This window comes from Hyla sarda, chromosome 3, assembly GCF_029499605.1.
Source record: "Hyla sarda isolate aHylSar1 chromosome 3, aHylSar1.hap1, whole genome shotgun sequence".
Taxonomy (NCBI): Eukaryota; Metazoa; Chordata; class Amphibia; order Anura; family Hylidae; genus Hyla; species Hyla sarda.
In genome coordinates this window covers 259,552,074-259,571,368 of record NC_079191.1, presented here as the reverse complement: position 1 = coordinate 259,571,368, position 19,295 = coordinate 259,552,074, and the positions used below count along the sequence as shown (strand labels likewise).

The following is a 19,295-nucleotide window of genomic DNA, read 5'->3' as shown; positions in this document are numbered from 1 at the left end:
TTTGCTGTTCTGGCACCCTAGGGGCTTCCTAAAGGTGACATGCCACCCAAAAACCATTTGTCGCTCCTTCCCTTCCCGAACAATTAACATAGACATATGAGGTATGTCCTTACTCGAGAGAAATTGGGTTTCAAATACAAGTAAAAATTTTCTCCTTTTTAAATGAAAAAATTGGGTCTACAAGAACATGCGAGTGTAAAAAATGAAGATATAGAATTTTCTCCTTCACTTTGCTGCTATTCCTGTGAAACACCTAAAGGGTTAAAACACTTACTGAATGTCATTTTGAATACTTTGGGGGGGGGGGGGGGTGCAGTTTTTATAATGGGGTCATTTATTAGGTATTTCTAAGATGAAGTCCCTTCAAATCCACTTCAAAACTGAACTGGTCAATGAAAAATAGTGAGTTTGAAAATTTTGTGAAAAAATATGAAAATTTCTGCTGCACTTTGAAGCCCTCTGGTGTCTTCCAAAATTAAATAAAAACTCATAAATTTTATGATGCAAACATAAAGTAGACATATTGTATATGTGAACCCAAAAAGCAGAGAGCTTCAAAGTTAGAAAAATGCTAAATTAAAAAAATTTTCATCAACTTTGGGGATTTTTCACCAAGAAAGTGGTAAATTTTTGTGGTAACTTCCTATGTTAAAGTAGAATATGTCATGAAAAAACTATTTCGGAATCAGAATGATAAGTAAAAGCATTCCAGAGTTATTAATGTTTAAAGTGACAGTGGTCAGAATTGCAAAAAATGGCCATGTCCTTAAGGTGAAAAAGGGCTAAGTCCTTAAGGGGTTAAGAAACTGACTACAAACATCATTATTGAAAGTCACACATTTTGTTGCACAGGATAAAAAGTCAGAGGAATCACCATACAAAACGGTGTACAGAAGTAAGAAATGTGATCGGCACCAGATTTATCACTTGCCCTGCACCATGTTATAAATCTGGTGCAGGTACACAGTATCCACAATATGAATTAATGGGGTAAAGACGTTCACCTTCACCACTCTTAATGAATACCCCCCACAATGTCTATCTTATTCACAAATAATCTTGTAGATGATCAAACTATTTTAGCCTGGTTATAAAACGTAGGGAAGATTTGAGTGTCTGTACAGAAGAAACATGTTTTACTAGTCAATACAGTAACTGGGGGCAAACAAAGGTTTATGGAGTAGGGTAGCCTTCACCTCAGACCGGTGGGTGTCCAATAGAGCTTAGTCAGTAATAGGAGGGGTGAATACTAGACTTAAATGTCTGTCGGGGGAACAGTAAGGGCCTATCTCTGGGTTCCCATGCTGAATAGGCAATAACTTTGCTATTGCATGACAGGTGGGCTTGTACTGTATAGCAGAATTATGTTAATCTGCCTCTTCCAAAAAAACTGTCAGTGATCAAAAAGTCATATGTACCCCAAAAGGGGGAAGTAATTGTCACACCAAAAAACAAGCCCTCATATGGGTATGTTGACTAAAAACATAATGTATAGAAACAAGGGGGGGGGGGGGGGGGGGGGAGATGACACCCTTTCCTCAAATCTGGTCTCTCTCATAAACTCATAAATGGGAGCATATATGGTGGTTAGTAGTGTGTGCACAGTTGGATAACAGAAATGTAAGAGACAGCATATATAAAAGATGTTATGTTTATTAATATACAATATGGCATCTGTCTGCAGGGCCCTTGCAGCGGTGCCGATAATTATAAATGTATTCAATAAAATGTATAAATAATATAATAAAACTTATGGAAGTCTGCATTAGCAATCTGGTAGTTTTATGCAGCCTTTGCAATTATCATGTGCATATAGTTCAATATATATAGAGTCTGTGATTGGTGCAGTCTGTATTGCTCAGAGAGGCTTCTTGCTTATAGTTAATATGTAACTGTAGAGATGTATATTGCGATGGTTGCAGGAGTGTGCTGCTCACCCATCCTGCCGTGGTCCCCCGGAGCTCACTAGTTAACCGCTGCGGCTTCCAAACTGGATGTCTGGTCACTTCCTGGAGTGGTGAGTAGTCAGCGCCGGCGAGCCAGGGGAGGGACTTCTATACATTTTCTCTGCAGGTCGCACAGGATACGCGACTTTATCTGCTAGTACTCATCTGGCATTTTTACCTTTTCAACTTACTCTTGTGGCTTGAGCTACCGCTTCATATTTTTCTCAGACAAAAAGATAAGTTATGGCTCCTAAAAGGTAATGATGACAAAGAAAGGAAATTGTTTGGTAATTAAAGGGTTAAAAAACAAACCAAAAAATTTGTAAGGAATAGCAGTTTTCTAGATGCGCTGGATTTTCAACCGGTTATGGAAAACAAATGCAGTTTAAGATCTTGACTTAAAGTATTTCATGATTTCAGTGCTGCAATTCGTTGTCACCTATGATTGTACACTGCTCAAAAAAATAAAGGGAACACGTAAACAACACAATGTCACTCCAAGTCAATTACACTGTCCACTCAGGAAGCAACAATGATTGACAATCATTTTCACATGCTGTTGTGTAAATGGGACAGACAACAGGTGGAAATTATAGGCAATTAGCAAGACACCCCCCAATAAAGGAGTGGTTCTGCAGGTGGTGACCACAGACCACTTCTCAGTTCTTATGCTTCCTGGCTGATGTTATGGTCACTTTTGAATGCTGGCGGTGCTTTCACTCTAGTGGTAGCATGAGTCTACAACCCACACAAGTGGCTCAGGTAGTGCAGCTCATCCAGGATGGCACATCAATGCGAGCTGTGGCAAGAAGGTTTGCTGTGTCTGTCAGCATGGAGGCGCTACCAGGAGACAGGCCGGTACATCAGGACTGCCTGACTGCCATTAGGTACGAGGATTAGATCCTCAGACCCCTTGTGAGACCATATGCTGGTGCAGTTGCACCTGGGTTCTCCTAATGCAAGAGAATGCTAGACCTCATGTGGCTGGAGTGCGTCAGCAGTTACTGCAAGATGAAGGCATTGATGCTATGGACTGGCCCGCCCGTTCCCCAGACCTGAATTCGATTGAGCACATCTGGGACCTCATGTCTCTCTCCCTCATCAAGAGAATGCCCAGGCATTGTATGGAGGTCATACGGGCACGTGGAGGCCACACACTACTGAGCCTCATTTTGACTTGTTTTAAGGACATTGCATCAATCTTGGATCAGCCTGTAGTGTGGTTTTCCACTTAGATTTTGAGTGTGACTCCATATCCAGACCTCCATGGGTTGATACATTTGATTTCCATTGATAATTTGTGTGATTTTGTTGTCAGTACATTCAACTACGTAAAGGTGAAAGTATTTCATACGATTAGTTCATTCATTCAGATCTAGGATGTGTTATCTTAGTGTTCCCTTTATTATTTTGAGCAGTGCATTATATTCATACGCGCTTGTTTTTCACAATCTACAGAGTTCTGAAAACGACCCAAGACATTTCATGATATCAATAACACTCTCTTGTCTTCTGGACATAATGGCCTGAAGCAAAAATGGCTGCGGGCAAGCTTCAATATGCTCTCTCCAGTTCAAGCAAAGCAAATGCAACATCTGCTCAGTAAACTGAGCAATTGTGTCAAACAGCTCAGAGACTGGCTAAAGCTTTTATGCCTATGCCTCCTATGAAGCAAGGTGGTTGTTAAACTTTCATTTAAGGTCTTTGATACAGCTTATTGCTGGCCTATTGAAAGATATATTGTTTCCTGGAGGTGTCTGTCAGATACCTAGTAATCCCTTTCTGTTCAGCGACACGCCATTACACTGGATCAACTATGCACTTTAAGGGGTTATGGAGGAACATTAATTTATAAAGGGCTCTGGGTGCTGACAAAAAAGTAAAAAAATAAAGCATACTAACCTGACCTAATCCCCCATTGGCTTCTGGGCTATCGGGTTCTTTTCGCATCTTGTGATGGTGAGCATTCAAGAATTGCCCACTCTTCCCATCTCTGACTGAGGTGGGTTATTGCTGTGTCATTACTTATCACTAGAGAGAGCCTGAAATTTGGTATCTGCATGAGTCCATAGTAGAGATGAGTGAACTTAAAGTAAATTCGATTCGTCACGAACTTCTCGGCTCGGCAGTTGATGACTTTTCCTGCATAAATGAGTTCAGCTTTCAGGTGCTCCGGTGGGCGGGAAAAGGTGGATACAGTCCTAGGAGACTCTAGCCGAGAAGTTTGTGACTAATCTAATTTACTGTAAGTTCGCTCATCTCTAGTCCATAGGCATCATATTAGCCATGGGTGTTTATACTGTAGTATCATGGTCTACTTTATAACTATAGATTTTTGGAAATAATTCTGGCAATGAAGAGGTAAAATATAGCTTCAAGTAATAATGCTCAACTTGAGAACAGTGTCACATTTTTGTTTTACTTTCTGTGTACCAATGTTATTTTCTTGTCCTAGAACACCTTTTCAAGAGAGAATGACAAAAATTGCATTCAGAAGCCTCAACAAAGACATATTCTCTATTTTGCCTTAAGATCTAGGTTATTCAGCAGTGCCAACTGATTCACTGGAGGCACAAACACTTGTCTATAAAAAGAAAAACAACAATAAAGCTTTGTTTACATCGGTTTCTAACCCTACATTTGTTGTACGTATAAGGCTTCTCTCACACTGCCATTAGGACACGGCAGTATGACATCTGTCGGGGGGCCGGGGATAATAGCGGAAGAAAATATACTGCTTGGGCTGTCTTGAATTCTGCATAACCCTCTTCAGCCTGCACAAATGTATCTTTTTTTTGCTTGGTGTTCCTTAAAAAATTCCTGCAACAAAGATATGAAAAGTAACTTTAATCACTGGTGGCTTCCGCTGCTATCCAATCAGAAATGAAGGAACAAGGTGGTTTCAGTACTGAGGTATACTGTGGTGGACAGTAGCCTCCTTTCTCAAGGTGCCTAGTGATTAAGTTCGGGCTATATACTCTTGTGTGGATCGGGCCATACCAATACTTTATGTTGCTGGGTAGGGCATTATTAAATGATCTCAAGTAATGCATACATGGTAAAACTTGACAGAATGTGCTCCATGATTTGGCTCTGAAATGCAGGCATGGTGTGTACCTCTGCTGCGGTAAAGTTGAGTAGACCAAATTCATGCATGCTAATAGTTGGAGCTAATTTCAGTAGTGAATTTACTCACTTCACATGAGAGCAGCGGAATACTCTTCTGCGGTTATAGTACTGCATAAAGTTTGGATGTATCAGCCAAAAACTGCACAGTGTAAAAAAAAAAAAGCCTAAAGAGATGGGAACTATTAGAAAGTTAGGATAAGTTAAAGGGGTATTCCAGGATTTTTTATTTTATTTGACTATGCTACAGGGGCTGTAAAGTTAGTGTAGTTCATAATAAAGTGTCTGTATCTGTGTGTGACGGTTTTCTCATAATTCTTCTGTGATTTTCACCCCAATACTTATTTTTACCAGCATACAAAATGACTGTCTCGGATTTTTCCCAGCTTGATGGCTGATGTGTGGGAGGGAGGAAAATGGAATCGTCCGGAGAGCCACTGACTTTCCAGGCATGCTGGGAGTTAAGCAACAGCTGGAGGCACCCTGTTTGGGAATCACTGGCGTAGAATACCCCTATGTCCACCCCTATGCAATCCCTAATTTAGTCCTCAAATGCGCATGGTGCTCTCTCACTTCGGACCCCTGTCTTATTTCAAGGAAACAGTTTACGGCCACATATTTCCATACTCGGGAGAAATTGCACTACAATTTTTTTTTTTTTGGGGGGGTCGGTCGGGGGGCTTTTTCTCCTTTTACCCCTTATGAAAAGGAAGAGTTGCGGGCTACACCAGCCTGTTAGTGTAAAAAATTTTTTTTTTTTTTTTTTTTTTTTTTTACACTAACATGCTGGTGCGGCCCCATACTTTTTATTTTCACAAGCGGTAAAAGGAAAAAAAGACCCCCAAAATTTGTAACGCAATTTCTCCTCAGTACGGAAATACCCCATATGTGGATGTTAAATGCTCTGCGGACGCACAAGGCTCAGGAGTGAGAGCGCACCATGTACATTTGAGGCCTAAATTGGTGATTTGCACAGGGGTGGCTGATTTTACAGCCGTTCGGACATAAACGCAAAAAAATAAATACCCACATGTGATCCCATTTTGGAAACTAAACCCCTCACGGAACGTAACAAGGGGTATAGTGAGCCTTAACACTCCACAGATGTTTGACGAATTTTCATTAAAGTTGGATGAGAAAATAAATACAAAATTTTTTTTCACTAAAAGGCTGGTGTTACCGTAAAGTTTTCATTTTCACAAGGGAGAATAGGGAAAAAAAAATAATTTGTAGCCCCATTTCGTAAGAACATACCCCATATGTGAATGTAAAGTGCTCTGCGGTGCACTACAATGCTCAGAAGAGAAGGAGCACCATTGGGCTTTTGAAAAGAAAATTTGTCCGGAATTGAAGGCCATGTGTGTTTACAAAGCCCCCATAGTGCCAGAACATGTGACCCCATTTTGGAAACTACACCCCTCACGGAATGTAATAAGGGGTACAGTGAGTATGCACCCCCCATAGGTGTCTGACAGATTTTTGGAACAATGGTTCGTGAAAATTAAAAATTTTAATTTTTCATTTGCTCAGCCCATTGTTCCAAAGATCTGTCAAACACCAGTGGGGTGTAAATGCTCACTGCACCCCTTATTAAATTCTGTGAGGGGTGTAGTTTCCAAAATGGGGTCACGTGTGTGTGTGTGGGGGGGGGGGTCCACTGTTCTGGCACCACGGGGGGCTTTTTAAACGCACATGGCCCCTGACTTCCATTCCAAACAAATTCTTTCCAAAAGCTCAATGGCGCTCCTTCTCTTCTGAGCATTGTAGTGCGCCAGCAGAGCACTTCACTTCCACACATGGGATATTTCCATACTCAGAAGAAATGGGGTTGCAAATTTTGGAGGTAATTTTCTCCTATTACCCCTTGTAAAAATTTAACATTTGGGGAAAAAAGCATTTTAGTGAAAAAAATATTTTTTTCTCTATCGGCTCCATTGGGGGACACAGACCATGGGTGTATGCTGCTGTCTCTAGGAGGTGTGACACTATGGTAATAAAAAAATAAATAAAAAAGTCTGCTCCTCCCAGCAGGATATACCCGCATTCAGGCCCTGAGGTAATCAGTTTAAGCTTAGTGTCCGAAGGAGGTGGACATGGGCTGGATTTCTCCAGACCAGGTCTTCTGATTTTTAGTTTTCTTAGTATAGGGACGTGTTAGTTTTTTTTATTCCCTTTTTCTTTTCTGTTTTCAGGTGGGGACTCAGGGACTCCGGTTCCCTGTTTCCCCATTGCGAGTAAGGGGCTACAGACATTGCGTATATGCGCTGTTCACCCCCCCTCGCCAACTGTCAGCGCCTGGGGGTACCTCATGGGTCCGGGTCCCCCTATTTCCCTGCTCGCCTTGCTCGCACATAGCAGCCAGGCGTGATGCAGGTAACTAACTAAAGCTGACTGAAGACTTCACTGAAGACTCCATTAAGTAAGCTCTTCTGACTGAGGGAAGTACTTTCCCCCCTTTTTCTCCTTAGGTACGGACTTGAAACCTCTGGAGACCCCTTGTTTTTGGCCCACCTTTCAGGTTATGGGGGCTGGCTTATACAGGGGCTGGATTTTTTTTTATTCTGGGGAGCAGTGGAATTTCAGGGGGCATGTGGAGCAGTGGCATTTCAGGGGGCATGTAATTTTATGGGGCACTTCACTGTATGTGTGTGTGTGTGCTTTTTCACTGTACTGTATGTGTGTGTGTGTGTGCAGCGCCTTGTATGCGGCTGTCAGCCGCGGCGCTGGTACGGGCCGGGATCTCTCAGCAACGGCTTACTCTCCTTTCTCCGCCAGTGCCTTATATGCGGCTGACAGCCACAGCGCTGGTTCGGGCCGGACACTCTCAGCGCCGGCTCATTTTCACTATTCATGCAGCGCCTTATATGCGTCTGACAGCCGCGGCGCTGGTACGGGCCGGGCGCTCTCAGCGCCAGCTTACTTTCATTTTCTCCGGCAGTCCCTGCCGGCGCCAAGGCCGCCCGCTCTGTTCCCCCGAGCACATATGCGGCTGACATGTGCGCTCGGGACAAGGAGCGGGCGCCATTACTGCTTCTTCTCGGCAGTTCATAGCTCCACCCACAGCACGGTCGGAGCTCTTCAGAGGCGCGAAGTAGCCTCCAATCAGCACTGTGGGTGCGAATTTCGGTTACCATGGGCCTATTAGTTAGTGCCTCTGCTTCAGGCACGCCCCTCTCTCCCTATTGGCTGACATTCTAGCTGTACAGAGCAGAGTTCTCCTCTCTGAAGCTGCCCAGGGTCACAGACTAGGGTGATAAAGTCCCTGTCTTTTTTTTTCTCATTATGTCAGTACCCAGAGCTGTTACTCCCTCTAAACAGAATGCTGGAACGTCAGTGACTTATTTTGCCTGTAGGCACTCTAATACCAAAATGCCTGGCTCTGCTGAGCCCACTTACCCTGCCTACTCCACTGCTCTCCCAGACCCCCTAATACCCCCTGGTGCCCTTTCGGTTCCGGTGGGTTCAGCCGCTCCACCAGCCTGGGTTTCTTCCCTTACCCAGTATATGGCTGACTTGATCCAAGTCTCCCGTTCGGTGGCTGAGGCCTCCCGGGAAGTGGTGTCCGCCATGAAGGGGTCTACCCCGCGCAGGGCCTCTGAGAGGGCCTGCTCCTCTTCTCCACATACTTCACACTCTCACAAGCGTACTAGGGGTGCCTTGTCTGACTCTTCCATTGAGTCTTAAGATAGACGTGGGCGTTCCCCTCGTGGGTCCCCCCCCCCCCCCCCCCCCCGTCATCTGGGCACAAACGTCGCTCCTCCAGAGGACGTTCTGGAGTCGCCGCTCTGCCATGCCAGAGCCTCGTACCTGGTCAGGGTCGCCCGCCTCCAGGACTGCCTCTACTCATTTACATTCTCCTGGTGAACTGGCGGATGAGGCTTCTGAGCCGGCATCTGGCTCAGAGGACCGCTCGGTTTCTGTTGAAACTGTGTACTCATTGGTGACAGCCATAAGAGAGACCTTTCACTTAGAGGACCCAGGATCTTCGGATGTCCCTCCAGGAGTATCCTTTCATCGTACTGAGCGAGCACCTCAAAGGTTCAGCTCTCACGCTGACTTGACGACATTCTGGAATCTGCATGGAAACATCCAGACAAGAGGTTCCAGGGAATCAAGATGATTCAAGAACGTTATCCATTTGACAAGGCCTTTGTCACCTAGGTGGTTTTCCCTCTCTCTGTGGATCCACCAATCTCCCGGATCTCTAAGGTGACTACACTGCCACTGGCAGATGCCGCTGCCTTCAAGGATTCCACAGACAAGAAGATAGAATCCTTAGCAAAGTTTGCCTCTGAAGCAGCTGGCTCCTCTCTTCTTCCCATCTTCGCCTCGACATGGGCAAGGCCCTGAAGGAGTGGTGCCAAAGGTTCCATCAGGATATCTTAGCAGAATCTCCCCCCCCCAAGAGGATCTATCTGTCCTGGCGCTCCTATGCTCTAAATCTGGGGACTTCCTGTGCGCAGCTTCCATGCAGTCAGCCCGTTGTTCTGCCTTGCTGTGGGTCACCTAGCGGCTCTCCGCCGCTCTCTGTGGCTTAAAACTTGGAATGCGGATGCAGCTTCTAAAAAAGGTCTCTCACGGAGCTTCCCTTTATGGGTGGCCATCCTTTTGGCAGGCGCCTTGTTGAGATTATCCTTGAGGCGACGGGAGGTAAGAGTTCCTTGTTGCCTCAAAATAAGGCTCACCCTACTTCCCAAAGGAAGTCCTCTTCCTTTCGGACCTTTGGCTCCAGCAAAGGGTCCGGGCAGGCGCCTTTGCGGGACAAGAAGGCTCCCTCGTTCGGGGCGCTCCCGTCTTGGAAGTCTGACTCCAACCGGTCCGGCAGTTTTGCCCCCATATCAGGCAACCGCAAATCCACTTCTGCATGAAGTGAGGCCCCCACCCATGGCTCTTTTCTCGGGCGGGAGGTCGCCTCTTACTTTTTCGAGACATATGGACCTTGGGTCAGGGACGTGGTGTCCAACGATTACTGAATCAACTTCGCCTCCCTTCCGGGGAATTGCTTTTTTCGATTCTGGACCCCCAGTTGCCTTCTCTGGCGAAGCAATTTCGAGAGGCTCTCCAGTCTCTGCTTCTCCAGGGGGTTAACGTTCCCATACCTCCAGGGGAACTGTTCCGGGGTTTTCTATTCCAATCTTTTTGTGGTTCCCAAGAAGGACTGTTCTGTGCGTCCAATCCTAGAACTCAAGCGTCTCAACCGTCATCTTCTCATCCGTCTCTTCTGAATGGAATCTCTCCGTTTGGTGGCGTTACTGGAGCAATGGGAATGTACCTCATCGGTGGACATCAAGGATGCCTACCTCCATGTGCCAATATTTCCAGGCCATCATTGGTACCTCCGCTTTGCGGTTCCGGAGGGGCATTTTAAATTCGTAGCCCTCCCCTTCGGTCTCGCCTCGGGTCTTTAACTAGATCCTTGCGCCAGTGATGGGCCTGTTAATGTTGAGTGGAATCTCGGTAATACCTACCTGGATGACCTTCTCATCAGGGCTCCAACCAGAGCCCAGACTCTGGAGAATGTGGACGTCACTCTCTGGATCGCTTCGGGTGGATGGTCAACCGGGACAAGTTAGTCCTCTGTCCTACCCAGTCTATAACCTTCTTGCGACTTCGCTTCGACACGGCCTCTGCCCGAATCAACTCCTGCCGGACAAACGTCTGGCGCTTCTGTCGGGGTCCGCTCCCCATCCGCACTTGTATGTAAGTCCTGGGTCGGAAGGTGGCAACTATGGAGACCGTACCCTTTGACCAGTTTCATTACCGCCCCCTTCATCTGGCGATTCTCTTTCAATGGGACAGGTCTCCTCTGTCCTCGATCGTCAGATTGTTCTCCCTCGCAGGGTCCATCAGTCTCTGCTCTGCTGGCTCCGCTCCCCCCTTTTTCTCCAAGGGTGGTCTTTTCTTCCCCTTCACTGGCAGGTAGTTGCAACGGATGCCAGCCTGTCGGACTGGGGCGGCGTGTTCAGGGATTGGACAGTTCAGGGACTCTGGTCTCCCCGAGCGACTCTTCTTCCGAATAAACATATTGGAATTACGGGCGATTCTTCTTTGTCTTCTTCATTGGGAGTCCCGGCTTCAGTCCAGTCCTGTCCGCATCCAGTCGGACAACGCCACGGCCATAGCGAACATAAGTCGTCAAGGCGGCTCTCGCAGCTCGGCAGTCTTGGCCGAGGTGACCAAGATTCTCATCTGTGCGGAAAGCAAGTTCCGGGACCCTCAGGCTCTGCCGTGGGCGCCCTAGTGATTCCTCGGGCGGAGTTATCTGTTCCCTCCCCTTCCGCTCCTTCCCAGGGTTCTGTGAAAGCTCAAAACAGAGGGCGTCCCCGCCATTCTGGTAGCTCCAGATTGGCCAAAGGGTCGTGGTACGCCGACATAGTCAGGCTCCTGGACGACACTCCACTGCGCCTTCCGCTCCATCCGGTCCTCTTGTCCACCCCAAATTACAGTCGCTGCATTTGACGGCGTGGCGGTTGAGACCGCGGTTTTGAGGGCCGCGGGTTCTCTTCACAAGTCATTCACACCATGCTCAGGGCTCGTAAGCCATCCTCCGCAAGAATTTACCACCATACTTGGCGGTCTTATTTTCGTTGGTGTGAAGCTCAGGATTTATCCCCCGTAACCTTCTCGGTTCCCCGTCTTCTCTCCTTTTTTGCAGTCGGTTTGGAACTGGGGTTGTCTCTCAGTTCCCTTAACGGTCAGGTTTCGGCCCTTGCTATTCTTTTCCAGCGGCCCCTGGCTTCTCTTCTCATGTCCGGGCCTTCCTTCAAGGAGTGGCGCCTGCTGTTCCTCCTTATCGGTCACCCTCTCCCCCCTTGGGACTTGAGTCTGGTTCTGAGTGCCCTCCAGGGTGAACCCTTTGAGCTCCTTAGAGAGGTGTCTCTCCGCCTCCTTTCTTGGAAAGGGGTGTTTTTGTTGCCATTATCTCCATCCAGAGGTTATCTGAATTGGCAGCTCTCTCCTGCCGTTCTGTTTCTGATGATCCACCAGGACAAGGTTGTTTTCCGGCCAGATCCTTCCTTTTTGCCTAAGGTGGTTTCGGTCTTTCAGCTCAATGAGGACATTGTCCTCCCGTCTTTTTGTCCTACTCCTTCTCATCCTAAGGAGTGCTTACTACACAAGCTAGATGTAGTTCGGGCTGTTTGGTCTTAGCTCTCCATCACTACTTCTTCTTTCGTCAGTGTGATTCCTTTTTTTTCGTCCTTACGGAAGCTCGTCGTAAGGGACAGTCTGCTTCCAAGGCTCCATTTCTCGGTGGATTCGGTCCGCCATTTCGGGAAGCCTATTGCTGTAAGGGGAAGATTCCTCTTTTCAGGGTTGTGTTTCATTCTACCATCCTGTTGGGGCATCCTGGGCTCTCCAGAATAGAGCCTCGGCCTCGCAGATTTGCAAGGCGGCTACCTGGTCATCTTTGCACACTTCTCGAGGTTCCACAGAGTTCATACCTTCGCATCGGCTGATGCTAGTCTGGGCCTTAAAGTGTTGCAGGCAGCCGTGGAACGGCCGTCTGCCTGACTGATTATCTGCCCACCCAAGGGACGGCTTTGGTACGTCCCACGGTCTTCGTACCCCAATGGAGCCGATAGAGAAAAGGAGATTTTTTTAACACTTACCGTAAAATCTCTTTCTCGAAGGATCCATTGGGGGACACAGCTCCCGCCCTTTTTTGGGGGTTTCCTTTGGTTCTCTGTCCGAGGGTGTGTTCAGTTATGTTTTTTCTCTTCTGGTTCTCGGACAGTTGTTTGTTTTTATTTTTTATTTTTATTTTTTTTGACCTGTTGGTCCTCTCCTATTGCTCTGGAACTTAAACTGATTACCTCAGGGCCTGAAGGTGGGTATATCCTGCTGGGAGGAGCCAATTATTTTTTTTTATTACCATAGTGTCACACCTCCTAGAGACAGCAGCATACACCCACGGTCTGTGTCCCCCCCCAATGGATCCTTCGAGAAAGAGATTTTACGGTAAGTGTTAAAAAATCTCCTTTTTTCATTTACTCATCCAACTGTAACAAAAAGTCGTCAAACACCTTTTGGGGTGTTAAGGCTCTCTGTATCCCTTGTTACGTTACTTGAGGGGTGTAGTTTCCAAAATAGTATGCCATGTGTTTTGTTTTTTTTCTGTTCTGGCACCATAGGGGCTTCCTACATGCGACATGCCCCCCAAAAACCATTTCAGCAAAATTTGCTTTCCAAAAGCCAAATTCTCTTCTGTGCATTGTAGAGCATTTTACATCCTAACATGGGGTGTTTCCATTCTTAGAACAGATGGGGTTACAAATTTTGGGGGACAGTTTCTCCCATTACCCATTGTAAAAATTGTAAAATTTTGAAAAAAAAAGTGCACTTTAATGAAAAAAATGTATTTTCATTTACACATCCGACTTTAACGAAAAGTCGGAATTCGGGTAGAAAAACAGACATGGTGCACATCTACAATCTTGTATAATGATCTGATTGCTTCTCAGCATAATATCAAAAACTAACAGGTTGTTAGTATACATTTTTGATCAAAAAGTACAAGCCCACTCGCCACGTCAAGGCCACCTATCCAGAGTGGGTCCCCAACGTCCCCAGCATAAAATGGCGCAGCACCGAGCGGCGACCACCACCGCCGCGACACCAATGCCCACAGGGGGGAACGACCCACCGGCAGAGCGGCCCCAATGCCACTCAAACCAGTCCATGGGCCGCACCCCCCCGCAGACACGGCGCCACGGCAGCAACGGACACCACACAGCACCACACCAGTGTGAACAAGGTGTAATGGCTCACTTACCATGCCATTACTAACGAAAAGTCGTCAAAAGCTTGTGGGGTGTTAAGGCTCACTGGACCGACCCCTTGTTAAGTGTTACGTTTTTGATCGTGAACAGACATGTGAACTTGGCCTTGCCTGTCAGTTCTGGAAGTTCCTGGGGGAGACTTATCAAAGCATTTAAACATTTGTTTTTGCGGTGCTTTGGTGCTTAAGTTGCACAGCTGTATTTAGCCACTTTTTAGCGGCAAAGCACTGTACTGCCGATGTCAGTGAAAACGTGTGTCGCAGTGGTCCAGAATTTATCATTGCGACTTTCTGTGGGAAATTTGTAAAATTATGAGCAGAGACCCAAAGTTTGGTGCAAATCACCACTACCAGGAGACCACATGCAATTTGCATTATGGCTGTATGGCTGCACAAAATTTATTAAATGCTGTGCGACTTTTGATAAATTTTGCGCACAACAGCACATAACCAGCAAGAAAAAAATGATAAAGCTTTCCCCATGTTTTTGATGTAAAGGGGTCAGGAGCAGTAATAACATTTCTCCACCTCCCTGAGGAAACCCGAAAGTGTACTTATTGCTGTACCCTACTGTTTTTTATTTTACAAGACTATAAACAAGAAAATTTAGGCAGTGGATTCAAAAGGAATGGGGGAAATAAAAAAGGACTTACACATCTACTTCTGGCAGTGGCAATTTTCAAAACAACTGCCATCTGTGACACCAACCTGTCAGGCCCAAGGCCTGATTATTAAAATCCTATATGTGTATTATAAATTATAACTGTGTGTGATGGATCATCCAAGACAGGGGTGAGAGGTCATTCAGACTGTGGGTTTGTGTATTGCATTTTATTGGGGGTCTGGCTGTTTGTTTACGGCTTTTTTGAAGTCATGCACTCTGGTACCATCATATAATCAAACAGATAAGGGGCCAGGAAGAGAGAAGACCCCCTGGTGGGACCAGAGGGGAGGGGGGAATGGAGTCTCCCTCCCAGGAAAGCAGATATGATATTTAAAACAATGCTAGACTAAAAGTTGGGTGTTCAATGCTGTGCAACAAGCTGACAAGACCATCCTAAGAACAGCTGGAACTCACTCTCATGGACTGCTATAATATCATCATGCTGTAAGAACTTCATCTTTTGTTTTCTGCACTTGCCTTGCTAAACTCTTTTATATATTTTTTGTAACTGTATGTCATTTGTTCCTGTATTTATTTATATATATATATATATATATATATATATATATATATATATATATATATATAGAGCACTGTGATACCTTTTATTAGATTAAATGTTTAATTAATCAGCTCTGGTCTTTGATCTCTAAATATATGAGCTCACCTTTCTGAAGGCAGCTCTGGTGGAAACACGTTTATCTAAGGGTTAATTTGGTGACTTGCTGGGACTAGTAGTGGATACCCAGAACTCTGGCGGCTTTAACCCTTGCAACATCGCACTCTCTCTAATGTCTTGGCTGGACCGATAGGGTGTGATCGTGACACAACCTAAAGGGGTTTTCCAGGGAAAACCCATTGATGGCCAATGCAGAGATTGGAAAAGTCATAAATAGCTGATCAACTAGTTGTGAACAACCCGCACCCTGCCGATCGGCTGTTCTGCACAGCAACGTTGTCTGGGTGTAAACAATGTACGCCAGCCAGAAGCCTTGACTATATACATTGTATATGTACAAAATGTATGGAGCCAAGGCTTCCAGCTCCAGTTAGCACTGCATCAACATTTGGCTTGACCCCTGTTTGGGTGTACCCAAATTTGGGTTTAAAAGCAGGTAAGGATCTAGTGTAAGCAGTCCACTGCGTGGATATGCCCCATAGGTTAGTCTACTGGCACCAAAAATTATAATGGGTACTTTTGAGAATTGAAGTGGTTTTATTTATTAAATATATATATATATATATATATATATATATATATAAAATAATTTTTTATACGTACAGTAATTTAATCCCTGGAGACCGCACCTTAAAACTTTTAGGATTTGTGCTGCTAAAATGTGTTGCTTGGCATCACAGGGCACCTTCAGTGGTTTATGCCTTAATGGGTGAGAGGGTTTCTTTGGGGACGTGAGAAGGACTTAAACAATATTAGGTATATGGTTTTAATGTTATGGCTGATTAGTGAAGGTCCCTGTCATTTAAAAGTGTAAATAAATAAAAGGTTTAATTGTAGTTTGTAGACTGTTACTTTGTTACAATTAGCACTGATCAGAATAATTCAATATCAGTATTATTCTTCATATTGATAAAACTAATAAGTTATTTTTATTGTGTTGCTTAGGATATTGTAAATGATAGAATAACGTTAAGTTTGTGTATTTATTGAAAGAAATGTTCAGGCAACTTGTGAAAGTCGTCCCTTCTGTACACTCATACATCATTATCTGTTGGTGTTTACATATATTTTGTGTGTTTAGTTTAGTACAAAGGAAGCTTTTCAAATATTTTCTATATTTTTCAAGTTTATACTTTTTACAGAGGTCATTCAATTCCAGTGGGTTGCCAACTTGCTTTGTCAGATGCTGGCAGTGTTACCAGAACTGTGCTCCCCACATAGCTATAAAATCTTTCAGAAATGTGCATATTTTCATGAATATTGCTGTTTTTTAATACACATTAAACAAGTTTGGCTTAATTCTGTGTGATAGATGTGTCCTCATGTAAAATGAAAATTCCCTCTTGCAGAAGTTGTTTGACTTTGATATTTCTTGATCTTTTCTATAAAGGCTCCTACATGATTGTGGACTCCTCTAAACATGACCCTGGAGAAAAGGCACGTCTTCAGCTTCCTAACATGAAGGAAAACGACACCCACTGCATTGATTTCAACTACCTTCTCTTCACCCAAAAACAACATAACCCTGGGACATTGAACATTTTTGTACGGGTGAACAAAGGACCTCTTGCTAACCCTATCTGGAATGTAACTGGTGCTACTGGAAAGGATTGGATGAGGGCAGAGTTGGCGGTTAGCACCTTTTGGCCAAATGAGTACCAGGTAAAACCATACTAATCTGATCATGATAACAGTATTGGGAAGAAAGCCCATTATTTCTAATGCTACGATTATCTTTCCATTTTCTGATCAAACAGGCTTTGTAAAGGGATTGTTCTTCTTTTAATGATCCTACAAAACAGATGTATTCTGGTATGTTTCTCTGGGTAAATGTGAAATGTTAGAAACAGATGATGTGGGGTTGGCTGTAAAATAATAACGGCTTTGTGTGCCTAATCTATGTTAAGAGCACAAGGCATTAATCTGAAGTGATGTATTATATGTAAAGGGTGATAATTTTTAAGCAAAGGGCTAATAATCCCTAAATTCTACATAGATATATTTTTCCAGAAAAAAAAGAAAAAAAAAATCTATCTAATCTTTTTTTAAGATGGTGCTGGTGGTTAGCAGCTGGTGCTTTACTTTTTTTTTTTTTTTTTTTTTTTTTTTTTTGGGGTCAATGAATCAGTATTCTTAACATTTATTGAAAAATTTCTCTTCGCTGCTATTACAGAAAAAAATTCCTCTTTCTCCACTTATCAGACCTCTGTTCTTCACATGTCTCCTGCGCTGATCACTCACTTTAAAGGGGTTATCCAGGGAAAAAAACTTTTTTTTTAACCTCCCTGGCGATATGATTCTGTCTGGAAATTTGTACCAAAAGTACAATTTTTTGCATTGAATTTCACATCTCCCCTGTCACATTCCCCCTCCCTTGTCACATTCTCCCCCCCCTCCTTATCACATTCTTGCCCCCGCCTTGTCGCAATCTCCCCCCTCCTTGTCGCAATCTCCCCCCCCCCCTTGTTACATTCTTCCCCCCCCTTGTTACATTCTCCCCCCTCCATGTTACATTCCCCCCCTTGTCACATCCCCCCTTCATGTCACATTCCCATCCCCCCCTCTGTCACATCCCCCCCTCTCTCACATCCCCCCCCTCTCTGTCACATCCCCCCCCCTCTCTGTCATATCCCCCTCCTCTCTGTCACATCCCCCCCTCTCTGTCACATCCCCCCCCCTCTCTGTCACATCCCCCCCCCTCTCTGTCACATCCCCACCCTCCCCCCCAATCACATTCATCCCCCCCCCCCCCCTTCTCACCTTGTCTTGTCCTGCAGCAGCATACACTAGGTTTGCCAGGCAGATTTCAAACCTAGTGTATTTGCTGCAGAACCAGTCCTTTCCCCTTCAGCCAATCACTGGCTTTACACCACTGCGGCCTGTGATTGGCTGAAAAGGGAAAGGTCCTAGAAGATGAATAGTTTAGAGAGCAGGGACCGGAGCGCACGGAGGGGAACAGCATCTGCAGGGACCGGGATTAGGTAAGGAAAAGTTTTTTTTATTTTACTCCTTTTTCCTTTTACACTTAGCTCAGTGTTTTTCTAACAGGGTGCCTCCAGCTGTTGTGTAACTACTACTCCCAGCATGCCCGGATAGCCTTTGGCTGTTCGGGCATGCTGAGAGTTGTAGTTTTGCAATAGCTGGAGGCCCCCTGGTAGGGAAACACTGACTTTTAGTATTTTTTCTTTACCTGCTCTGGCCGGCCCCCGCAACAGGAGCCAACCAGAGCAGATAATCGCATGTTTTCCCGGGGGCCGTATCGCTAGATCACATTGCTTTTGCGATATATCGTGCAGCCCGGCAACTCTGCAATTCTACCCCGAGCGTGACTCTGGGTTACCGATCCTGGCAGGGAAAATTAACCCAGAGTCACGCTCGGGATAACCGCTCAGAAGGTTAAATATCAACTGGCTCCAGAAAGTTAAACAGATTTGTAAATTACTTCTATTAAAAAATCTTAATCCTTTCAGTACTTAGGAGCTTCTGAAGTTAAGGTTGTTCTTTTCTAAGTGCTCTCTAATGACACGTGTCTCTGGAACCGCCCAGTTTAGAAGCAAGTCCCCATAGCAAATCTCTTCTACTCTGTGCAGTTCCCGAGACAAGCAGAGATGTCAGCAGAGAACACTGTTGCAAGACAGAAAACAACAACTCAACTTCAGCAGCTGGTAATTATTGAAAGGATGAAGATTTTTTAACAGATGTAATTTACAAATCTGTTTAACTTTCTGGAGCCAGTTGATATAAAACATTTTTTTTTCCTGGAATACCCCTTTCAATTCTGCCTTTAGAGATGAATGGTTAACAAATGTATCGATCATGTTGCAGGTGCTTATGGAGAAAGGAGGGATGAGCGGGGGGGGGGGGGGGGGGGGGGCAGCTGCAGACAGTACTGCTCCTTCTAATGAGAGAATGATTCACAAAAAGCTAATTAAACACGTGCACAGACACATTTTATTCCAAGACCCAGTGCTGAAATCTGACTCGTGAATGGGTTTTTGGAAACCCCAGTCACTTACATGGGATGCAGATTTTATTTATTTATTTTTAAAGGAGGGAGGGATTTCATACGTATTTCAGTGTGGAATCCAAGTAGAGATCTGA

At 45.0% G+C, this 19,295-nt stretch overlaps 1 protein-coding gene across 14 annotated transcripts in view; it reads left to right on the top strand.

The window, feature by feature from the left end:
• Window positions 1–19,295, top strand: part of PTPRK (protein tyrosine phosphatase receptor type K) — a 400,600-nt gene that overhangs the window by 107,825 nt on the left and 273,480 nt on the right. For all 14 annotated transcript variants that reach the window (XM_056566508.1, XM_056566504.1, XM_056566511.1 and 11 more), the window contains exon 3: window positions 16,585–16,856. In XM_056566508.1, coding sequence (XP_056422483.1) covers window positions 16,585–16,856 — 272 coding nt within the window. The remainder of the gene's footprint in view (window positions 1–16,584; window positions 16,857–19,295) is intronic.